The sequence below is a fragment of the Halyomorpha halys genome, unplaced genomic scaffold, assembly GCF_000696795.3.
Source record: "Halyomorpha halys isolate HHAL.00 unplaced genomic scaffold, Hhal_1.1 Scaffold612.1, whole genome shotgun sequence".
Taxonomy (NCBI): domain Eukaryota; kingdom Metazoa; phylum Arthropoda; class Insecta; order Hemiptera; family Pentatomidae; genus Halyomorpha; species Halyomorpha halys.
The window spans coordinates 279,363-290,924 of NW_027114055.1; the positions used below are offsets into that span (position 1 = coordinate 279,363).

At 34.7% G+C, this 11,562-nt stretch overlaps 1 protein-coding gene across 2 annotated transcripts in view; it reads right to left on the minus strand.

Moving 5' to 3' along the window:
• Positions 1 to 11,562, minus strand: part of LOC106684756 (serine/threonine-protein kinase pelle) — a gene marked incomplete in the record, with an annotated part of 133,213 nt that overhangs the window by 60,053 nt on the left and 61,598 nt on the right. For both annotated transcript variants that reach the window (XM_067051300.1, XM_067051301.1), the window contains 3 exon segments: positions 3,674 to 3,863; positions 4,685 to 4,803; positions 8,945 to 9,130. In XM_067051300.1, coding sequence (XP_066907401.1) covers positions 3,674 to 3,863; positions 4,685 to 4,803; positions 8,945 to 9,130 — 495 coding nt within the window.

Consider the following 11,562-nt stretch of genomic DNA (forward strand, 5'->3'; position numbering starts at 1 on the left):
CCGCTCTACCCTACATCCAGTGATCCAGAAGATAGCCAATCGCTTCCTCCAGGCCACTTCCTGATCGGTGGTCCATTTAATGCTTTAACAGAACCAAACCTACAAAACATAGCATCCAATCGTCTTTCCTAGTGGCAACTCATCCGTGAGAGAACTCAAACATTTTGGCAACAATGGAAGGATTGGAATCTTAGCAAGCTTATGTTAAGAAACAAGTGGTACAAGCCTTCGGAGAATTTTAAAATTGGGGACATTGTCCTCTTAAGGAATGTTTCATCTACCCCTTGTTTAAGGCCTTATGCTAAAATCATTCAAGTTTATCCAGGATCTGATGGTGTTGTCCGTGTTATAACTTTGAAAACGAAGGCAGATATCCTCAAAGACATGTGAACCAAATGTTGTCCTTACAAAAACTGTTGCAAGAGTCGCAAGAGGAAGAAGTTACCAGCTAAATATCGCCCACCTTTCATTGACATTCGGCAAGTTCGGAATTTAGGTGGATGGAATGTTCAGGCCACTTTTTGTTCCATTACCTCAATTCGATAAATTCCAAACTCACGTATTTTCCCATTCATTTTACTCCTGACCACCTTAAATCATGCTCTCTGTGAATGTATTTTAGTAGTGTAAGAATCTTTAAGTGAGTTGCTACTAGCAGAGGTAATTCCTATCTACTGCAGTGGAACCTCTTTGGATTAGAGATAACAGTGTTAGTGTCTAACTTACCTAGTATATGCAGTGCGTCAGTTTTTATTTATCTCTTTTTACCCTCTATCAACACAATATTTAAAACCCAAATTAATTATCTGTACAACCCAGCTTATTCTAGGCATAGTGTATGGGTGTCTCTTGGATGACCACGATCTGGCCCCAACAATATATATGAGGGTAAGTCGATATTTATTTTAGTTTATGTTGGTAGCACTGTTGCTTTGCATTTATCATGCATAATTGTTTATTTGTTCTTATGCTGATGCTAATTTCAAGCTGCTAGGTTAGTTTAGTTATTTCTGTTAATCATGGCTGCTCCGCTTTCTATTTGCACCAAAGAAGAACAACGTTCAGTGATCTGTTTTTTGTGGTCGGATGGTGTATCATGGGTCGAAATTCATTGAAGACTTTATGAAATCCATATTGAGCCCCTCAGAGACCATTTACACCCTCCGTGAACTCATGTAACCTGGGGGAAAGGATTTTCTCGAATTCCTTACCCATAGTATCTAATAAACAAATTGGTCAATACTTTGATGGGTCATCCAGTCTTCCCTTAGCCTTTGGAATAAGTATAAGGTGCTGTCTCTCCCAAGGTTTCGGAATTAAGCCTTCATGAATGCAGGAATTGAAGAGATTGATGAAAACATCCGGCTTTTAACTTATAATAAAGGAAATGACCTGGGCAGAATAGCCTGCAAAAGTAACTTTAAATTAATGTGAGGAAGAAATTATAATTGAAGATGTCCTTGAGGATGGTTAAAATGGCAGAAATGTTGGACTGGTGAAAGATAAAAAGTGTTGAGACAAAAAAGGATACAAATTTTTGATTTATTTAATAATTAATATCTCTTTTTACAATTTATTTAAATCTAGGTACAAAACTAACCAATTTCATAGAATCTTCTTTTGATGATTTTCTTTATCTACTTATTTGACAAACCAACACTTGCTGTAAACAATCTTTCAGCAAACAAACACTAACAAAACAAAACCTTGGTTCTCTAAAAGTTTTTTACTCACAATCCACCGAAGTTTGTTGTTTGGCGATCCAAACAAAGAATCCTTTTTTCTTCGTGGGTGACTCTCCGATGTCTCCTTTTTCAAGATGTTCACCCTTGAGCTGGAAAAGAGATGATAAGGTCCTACTCATCCAGGAAACATCATTCCCCGCCCGCGCCTTAGCAACGAATGTCCAAAAACCAGATTTTTGTATTGTTTGCAGATAATGGGGATGTCGATGTACTGTTCTCATACAGTATAGTAAAGGAGATCCTGAGCAGCTTCACAGTGGTTCAAATTCAGCTGGAGAATCCTCATCTACGATTTTGTTGAACTTGCGTTATGGTTTTTACTCAATACTGAACAGAAAGCTGGACAATTACTACTTCCGCTGGGATGATCAGCATCTTCCTTTCCTGCACATAATGCGCATTGAGGTTTCTGGCCACAATCAGTAGCTTTGTGAGCTGCTTGATCACAGTTTCGACATAAGGAGGTCCTAATGTCAAAGATCCTTTTCAACACAATTCCGAACTATGTGTCCATACTCCCAGCAACGGAAACACTTTGGAACTCTAAATCTTTCCCGTATACGGCTACCAACCAGGCATACTTGTACCTTACCTTGAGCCATAACCTTCCTAGCCTGTCTTTGTGTGTGTGTGCCATTACATCTTTCAGTGTGATAAAGATATAAGAGCTAATGGTTTCCCGAAATAATTTAAATATCTAATAGGTTAAAAATTAATGAAGAAAAATTTATGGATTTGGGACATATGGAGCCAAGCAGAGATAGGATATTTTTGTTATATAAGATAACTTAATATTTTAACTAATATTTGAATAATAATGATTAAATAGGTTTTTATTATTGTTTTATTGTTTTTCAAATGTGTACAAAGAAATGATTGATTTAATTTCAGGTTTGTGAATCTGATGATGTCCATGAGTATTCGTTAATATCCTTAAAACTTGTTCAATTTAAAAAACTTTAAATCCCTCCATGCAGAAAGCAATCTGTTCCTAATGAGAAACCCAGTTCCTAAAAAATAATTACTGCTCCCTCTGTATCAAATAGTGTACTTTCCTTCCTTTAACATGCCCTCCTTCCCTGACCAGTGAACCCCTTGCAGCACCACAGTATCTAAATTGTATTTCTTAACCCCATTCGCGACCAATTTTAACCCACCATCGGAATTAATAATTTTTATATTTCTACACTTAAATTTCTAATTTTCAAATAGTCCCATGAATCTTGGGAAGACCCGAACGGAGGATTAGTTTACCTCTGGTTAATGAGTGTTTTATCTCTGGAGGATCCATGACTGTGGTATTTTGTGAACTAAAAATTTGTGAGTAGGGTGATTCAATCCTATGTCATACCCTCAAGCAAGCCTGGGGGTCGCTGTTATAATTGGTCAGTGAGTCCACAAGACTTGGTCAGGAAGAACTTCCAAAGAATTTTCATCAACCATCCCTACATCCGCCCGCCACCCGTGGGATGCTCCCCTACGCAGTAATAAGCCAATACAAGGACCGCTCCTTGACATAAAACCATTAATTGAAATAAGGAGAATCTCTTCTTCATGTATTTTCTATAGCTTTCATATTCTTCTACGAGAACAATTATTCTTTCTTAAAATGATTCTGATGAAGTTAGGAGTCTAGACAACTCTTTCCACTGGTGTTTAATAGGGTTACAGACTATAAGAAGTTCACTTGGATAAAAGCTTAAGGATTTTATTTGGATAATTGCTTAAGGAACCTTAGCCAAAAGGTTAAGGAATCTATTTTTTTTTTTTTGCCCTTTGGTATAGATGAATGTGTATTACAAACTAGACTCTTAAATACAATATAGAATACTTTTAATGTTTAATGCTTTTAACACATGGTATTATCAAACCTATATATATATATTTTAAAATAATTGTTATACATACATTTTTAATAATTAACTCACCACTCCAAAACTGTAAGTATCAACTTTGATTGAAAACTTTTTAGCTCGTAAGAATTCATCTGGTAGATAAGGTCTGGTACCATGAACTTTACTAACTTTAACATGAGTATACTGCTGAAGAGGCCCTTCTCTAGCCAAACCAAAATCTCCTATTTTTGGTACGAGGTAGGGGTCTAATAAAATATTAGCACTGTAATAAAAAAAAAATTTCATTATAATAATATATAAAAAAAATCTCATTAACTTGTATCATTCAATAAGTAATTTATGATTTCTCAAAGAAAACATATATGGGTGATTCTAAAAACAAAGGCTTCATTTTTTGGGCCAAAATTTCAAGCAGACAAACCTTCTTTAAAAATTCCTCAATTTTTCATGTGGCTCTCTAAAATCATAAAGAACAGTATACGATGCAAAATAGAGCTAAAGTGACTTTCTTGGAGTCTAAAACCCAATTTTTTAGATTGGGGGAAAAGAAGTTAGCTGCCATCCACAGATGGAATGCCAAATGTTTCCAAAAGCAGAGAATGCGACCAAACCATGTTAACATAACCAATTTGAATTCAGAATGGTATTAAGGTATGTAATAACTTACATCATTGGCTAAGTTAATAAAACAAACAAACCACAAAGAGATGTTAGCAGTTATAAACAATGCTCTCAACCCAATTAAACCAAAAATTAATTTTTAACACCCACCATACCAAAGGAGCCTGCTTGCAGGAATCCTGGGACTAAATGTCTATATTACATGTGTAGGAATATCAAGTACTTATACTTATAGCCCTTAAACTTCAGCACATTGTAATAGTTATCAAAGTAATAGTAGCAAAGGAGCAAGAATGATTGTCTTCAATGATTATTAAAATTAAAATTTTACTTCATCCTCTACTTAAGACTTAACTACTAAAAACCATATAAAACTTATTATTACTAGAAATATATTATTCACTCCTAACATCAATATTTCAAACCTGTTGAAAAGTAAAATTTTAAATTCACTTTGGATACCTTTTTATGTCACCGTGAATTAATGGTTTATCACCAATAGTATGTAGGTATTGTAAACCTCTTGCAGTTCCTGTAGCTATTATAACACGCTGACTCCAAGATAAGGGTTTTGTATCATCCTAAAACAAATGCAAACATCAGTTTCATTAAAATTAAATTTTAGGTAATAATCAATGAAATTTAGAGATTCAAGTGGTTTTTAAGGAAAACTAGCATGATTTTAGTTTAATTTAACCATACTCAACAATGGTGAAATGTAGTATTAGATAAAAACAACAATTAAGAAATTGGTATGTTTTGTAAACTCTTTTATTACCTGATCAATATCAAACATATTCTGAATACACTAAATCACGTCCACCATCTCTCCTCCAAATCAGACCTGTTCTCGTAGCTCTGCCCATATCTGCTCAAGAACACCACGATTCAAACACAATATTTTCTGTTAGGTCGAGGAGGCAGAGCACCTATTTTTTCTGGTCTGTTCCAACTATCTAAATGAAAATCCTGTTGTCTAATTGCACCACTCCCTCAATCATTCAGAAATCGGGTTCCCAGCTCACTTTTACTCACTACCCGAATTATATAGTCTGGTCCAATTATCTAAAGGCACCTTAAATCTGATAAAACTATATAAATTAGCAATATTAAAAAATAATGAGGGTGGTATATACAAAAAATGAATAATTTATAAGAAAATTAAAATTCCTATTGGAAAGTAGTCAATAAATTCACATGGAAATACCAAAAACGGTACTATCAATAAATATTCTACAGTCATATCAGCTACTAATAAATATATACATACCAAAACACCTTGGTAATATGGAATGATATCAATAGATTTTATAGATAATATAAGTCGACCAGTCACTTAAGCCAAAAAAAGGTGCTAGCTTTTCGGTCATAATAATTTTTTAGGATGTAAGAAATCATAGAATCAATGAAAAACAATTCAGCAAATTCAAAATCCATATGGCAACAGACCAATAGGCAAAACATAGAAATTTTCAATAAAAGGAAGATGGTGCAGTAAAAAAAAAAAAAAAATTAAGTAGTAAAGAAACTATTTATTATGGGCCATTATCACCTATTTTACAGAGCTTTATCAGGGCTAAAAAATGATACAAACAACTAAAAATATGTTACAGAATAAGATAATAAGATGACATGAAATAAAAGTAAACTAAGGTGAGGCTAAAAAAAATGATTTAAAAATATGTGAAAAGTTTTACAAAAATGAACTAAGTAAATTAAAGAAAATAAAAATAAGATGTACAGCAAAAAATATAGACGAGAAATAGAAAAATAATTAAATACATAATGAAAAAGAGAAGTAATAAAAATTAAAAAGTAAATAAAAGAGAAGTATAAAACAAATATAATGATGAGTCAATAGTTTTTCACTTAGTTATACATATAAGATACGTGATAGCGGGTTCTGAACTAAAAAAAAAAAAAAAAAAATAGGAAATAAGGAACGAGAAAATACACTCATGGTTGCTGATAATAGACTGGTTTATTCTATCCAGTAATCCTATATTTATACATTCTCGAGTTGTTGACAGAGGGAGTTAGGTATTAAGATTTATATTACAGACCCTGTTAATATAACTCCCCCCAGCCAGTTTACAATTCCTCGTAAACTCAAAAACAAAGCAAGTAATAAAATTTTAAAAAATCACAAAAGAGAAATTTCCGACAAAATATTAAACAAAAATATGTACTAAGTCAAATTAGAATCTTATCCACTCAATTTACACAACTTCTTATTTACAACCTACACTAATCACTGTATCTTCCACCAACTCACTACACACAATTTCCATAGCTATGTACATCCTAGTGAAACAAAACAAATAAATAAAATATATACAAAAACAACAAAAAAAAACTTCTGCTTCGGTTTTGACGAGGAGGGATCCCAGGTGCCTACAAAGCTGCTATCGCTGGGTACCTTAGCTGTTCAACATAAACCGTTCACTTCTTCTTCGGTTCCTGTAAGCCTTCAATAGTTACCACATTGTGTTCTCTGATTGTAGTCACCCGGAATGGTCCCTCATAGCGCAGGGATTCCTTACTCATGTTGGACCCCAAACAGCGATATACAATCGTTCCCATTTTGACCTCCCCTAACACGTCACAGAGGTTCAAATTCTACCGCACGACCCGTTGAACTTTCTTCAGCTCAGTTAGCTATTAAGATTTATATCACACACCCTGTAAATATAACTTAGAAATATATATATAAGTTACAGTCTGAGTCAGCTGTTATTTCGATGTCAGCTGACTGAGGGGATCAGCTGATTGAAGGTATATAAGAGATGTAGTGAACACAATAAAGCTAGTATTTTACAGCAGTTCAAGTGTGTTAGATCTTATTCCTTCTTCTCTTTTTTTGACATTTTGCTTTCACCAATACTTAACTGGTGCCGAAACCCGGGACTTTAAATACCAGAGTAATATTTACTTTAAAGAAGATTTTTTTTTTATCATAGTTTTCTCAGCTTTCAATTTTTTTTCTATTCTCTCATTTTTTTAAAAATAATGGCTGCTAATGGCAATGGTATCGTTAGACAAGCAGTCTTGAACTTGGAAGCTTTAAATCAAAATGGGGTTCAAAACCCACCCCCTGAGCTTGCTCCACTACCGGAAGTTTCTCTAGTGGGAGCCCACGCCACTTGAGTGGGTAAAAGTACGCACATCAACTGCCCAAAACTTGAGGAAGGCTGTTTCTGACCTCGAACGATTTACCGGAGAAACAGGAGAATTGAGTCACTTCATAAAAGGGGGTGACCGACTAATAAGCCGAATTGAAGCAGTCTATCGAAAGTCTGCTCGATAGTGAAGATGCGGAGGCTTTAAAAGAAGCAGTCGTCTGCAGAGTCAATAGGAGCATCCTAAATCAGATTCAGGCTGACGAAGAGACCCCTTGGAGAGTTATTAGATTTCAGAGAGAGAGCGCTCGGGTCGGAGCAATTAATCAGGCTGAGGACTGGAGGCAGAGGCTTAAGAGGGAATATGAAGATATTTTTTTTAAAGGAGACCTGCTCGGGACAACTGGAAAGACAGTACATGAGATCACACTGAAACAAGACATATATGAAATGGGTCATCAGAGATATGTAACTTACAAAGTACAGCAAGGTAAGATAGGGTTGTGTTTCCTTTGGACACTCACATGATGAGGAGAATCAAAAGTCTAAAACTGTGCAGGCCCAATATTTAATTTTCCAGGCTTGATGAAATCATTTACCAAAGGCTAGCAAATGTTTTGTTTTCAGACTTTAATATACAAATTAATCTTCACATGGACAAAAGAATAGACAGTATCAGCAAAGATCACGATGCATATACTGATGAAATATATAAATACAGATGAAAATACTAGACCTCAAAGAGCTAGGACTCATAAATTAATCCTTACACCAAGTAATTCAATGTTAGGATTGTGCTGCTTGCTCACCAGACCTCACAGGCGAGTCGTGTCTCGTGGTGCAGTGAAATACAGAAAAAGTTCTAAACTGGAAAAATAAATAGTATAATGACAGGAGATGAATAACTTTGCTTTACTACAATGATATGCTTCTAAGAGATCTCCCACACTAAAGCTCAGAGAAAAGTGTGGGTGTATGAAGGTGAGGATACCTCAATGTCTGTCTATAAATTCAGATTTGTAAAGAAAACAATAGTGATGGTATATTTTAGTGATAGGGGCATTGTAGAGGGAGTGGTGCTAGAAATACAGAAGATTATCACAGGAAAATGGTACATCAAGGAATATCTTTCTAAAATGGAGCAAGCCCCTCCACAAAAAAACTTCATCCGAATTCTAGAATCAGTTCATGGTTCCTTCACCATGATTATGCTGCTCCAGCACATCATTCACACATTTCACATTCAATGTCAGATTTAATACTTAGATACTCCTAGGCCTAAGAGTTTTTTCACTCCATATTCATACCTATCAGGGGAGGAGTAATGATGGGTACGGCCATTTTCCACAAGAAATAATTTTTAAGATAACAGTTTTAATTTAATTGCATAGTAACATCACTAATGAAAAAAAAGACTTTGTTATTTTTAAACAAATACTTTTTTTTTTAGTTTGCACTCCCTGGTACTGCACAGCCCTAGGCCAGGGCCTAGTTGTAATAATACTGCCCTGTTCACATTTACAACGAACTCTGAATACTTTAGGGATTACTCCACTACTTCATGTAACAAATCAAATTTGACATAAATTCAGAACATACTTACTCTGCATAGTAATCTATCTTCTAAAGAGCCATTTGTCATATACTGATAGACTAAGCAATCATGAGAACCACCAATACTGTATCCATATAATGGAAGAATATTATCATGTCTGTAAGAATTAAGACATCTTAATTCACGTAAAGATTGTTTCCTATGAGTTTTACAACTTTCATCCATCTCTTCTTTCTGAAAAATGAATCACAGATACATAATATCTAATATAGGTAATAGAACAATATATAATTGTAAAATTAAACACTTTTTTACTGAATTAAATAATGAAAAACTGAAGCTCCATCAATTATTCAAAAAATTACTGTCATAGTAATGAAGTATAACTCTTTAAAGTAAATTAGTTACTAGTCATTAAAATTTGGTTTATTAATTTTATTAAGAGATCCTTTGAAATCTAATTTCCATCTTGCCCACACCCCAAAAGAGCAATACCAAGGAAAAAAGTTTCTTGATATGATAATTTAGGAGAAGCTGGTAATAAACTAACAGCCATATAGTCAGAAGCTAGTTTCTCAGGGCACCCTGACTCGCCTATTTGCGGTTGTTACCAAGGAAAGGAGACCCTGGGGCGAGTACCATTGATTTATAATATATATAGGTAAAACAAGTGACATTAAACTTTTTTACATATTTACAAATTTTCTGTTCTGAACTGTTCACCATGTTATAGATTGTAATTTGTAAGGAAATTAATAACATTTAAAATTGGTCTAAACGTTTTGCCTAAAATACACTTGAAGTGAGTAATTGGGGACAATTTGTTTTAATCGGAAAATGCAAAATAGGGAGGTCAAACTAACAAGGGAGGTAAAACTTGGATTTTTTTAAGAGGGTCAATAAATCCAACACACCTGAAAATCAAAATTATTCTCTTTTGTAACCCAAAATGACTAGGCTAATATTTCTAATGAACCCCATCAGAACACATATCATCAATGTCAGACAACACAATCGTCCCATCAAGGTTTTGGTTGAGCTCGTGTATATTTACTGTACCATTGATCATTGATATATTGAGCATTCTTCTTTCTCTTCCTTTTCAAGCCATTCATGGCACAGAAGGGCCTAAATCCAATGCTGCCAGTCTTCTCTGTCCCTTGCTTCATTATCTACCTAGTCCTCCAGTTGTATTTCTGATAGTAAATCCTTGGGTGGCTATGTGATCTTTTACCAGTAGACAGAATGACTTTGATTTTCATTCTGGGTTCTCACACTTCACCCATTCAACAAACATGGCCAAACCATTTAAATTGTCTATTTTTCATGATTATATTTAATGGAGGTACCTCTCATCATTACCAAATCCTTTTGTTCCTGTACGCAGGAATCGCAGTTTCATCTTGTTTTTCCTGTTGCTGAATGTAGGAACTTTATCTCAGCATCACTGATCCGACTCAATTGAGCATTACCCAGCTCTTGGCATTATTTTATATTACCCAGTCAATCCGGACGACTGGATCTTTGGTCCTCCTCTTCCTTCTACATCTATACGACTTTTCATCTTATCACATCCCTTAAACCCCATTTAATCCAAACAACTTTTATTTCTTAAATGTTTCCCCAGATAACCTAATCTCTACAGTCCTCAGGTTCAGAACTAATCATTACGGCCTGACCGAATTCCTGTGAAGATTATCAAACTTTGTCTTCCCGTCATTCTTTCTGTCCTCCACATTTATAACTTCTCCCTTCAAAATTCCATTCTTCCAAAGCCGAAAGTCTTGGTCCAACCATCAAACAAAGTACCTTCTCCTTCAGTTTCTGACTTCCAACCAATATCCATTCTATCTAATTATTCCAAGCCACTTGAAAGATTAGTCCACTCCCAACTTAATAATTTTCTCGAGCAAAAAAACTCTACTTAACCCTATCTAATCCAGTTTTCATTCCCAACATTCCACACAATCTGCTTTATTGAAAATTTTGTAAGACCTCCATAGACAATCAGCAAACTTTAATACCAGTTCTTTTTGATTTTTCCAAAACCTTTGACTCATTTAACCATGAGATCATCCTCACTAAACTTCAAAACCTTTCTATATCAAACAGTGTCTTGAACTGGTTCCTCTCCTTCTTGTCCCCTCATTCACAAACAGAGATCATTCCAAACAAATCTCCTTCCTCTCCCCCTCTTCTATACTATTGCTTCTATTCCTCAGGGGTCCTCACTTTCACCAACCCTTTTCTTCTTTTACAGTAGCAATCTCAAAATCTACATATCCTTCCGTCCCTTCGAGGTGCTTGAGGCCAACTAAAGGATACAAGAAGATATAGATAGCATTAATGCATAGGCATTAAACAACATTTTAATATTCAATGCTGAAAAAACTAAGGCCATTTTTATTGGTTCCAAGCGCCTCCTTTATTCCTTCCATTACTTTTCCTTAACAACTAATTTGTTTCTCCTTCACAATAAAAACCCTAGGAGTCACCTTCAAACAACACCTCTCTTAAAATAATCATACTTCCCAGATCACACAAAAACCCATAATTGAACTTCAATTACAATAATACCAGGTCATTCAAAAAGTCCTGTCGTTTTTTTGGGGGAAATTATAAATAAATAAATATTTTCAAATAATCACCTTTATTCATCAAAATAT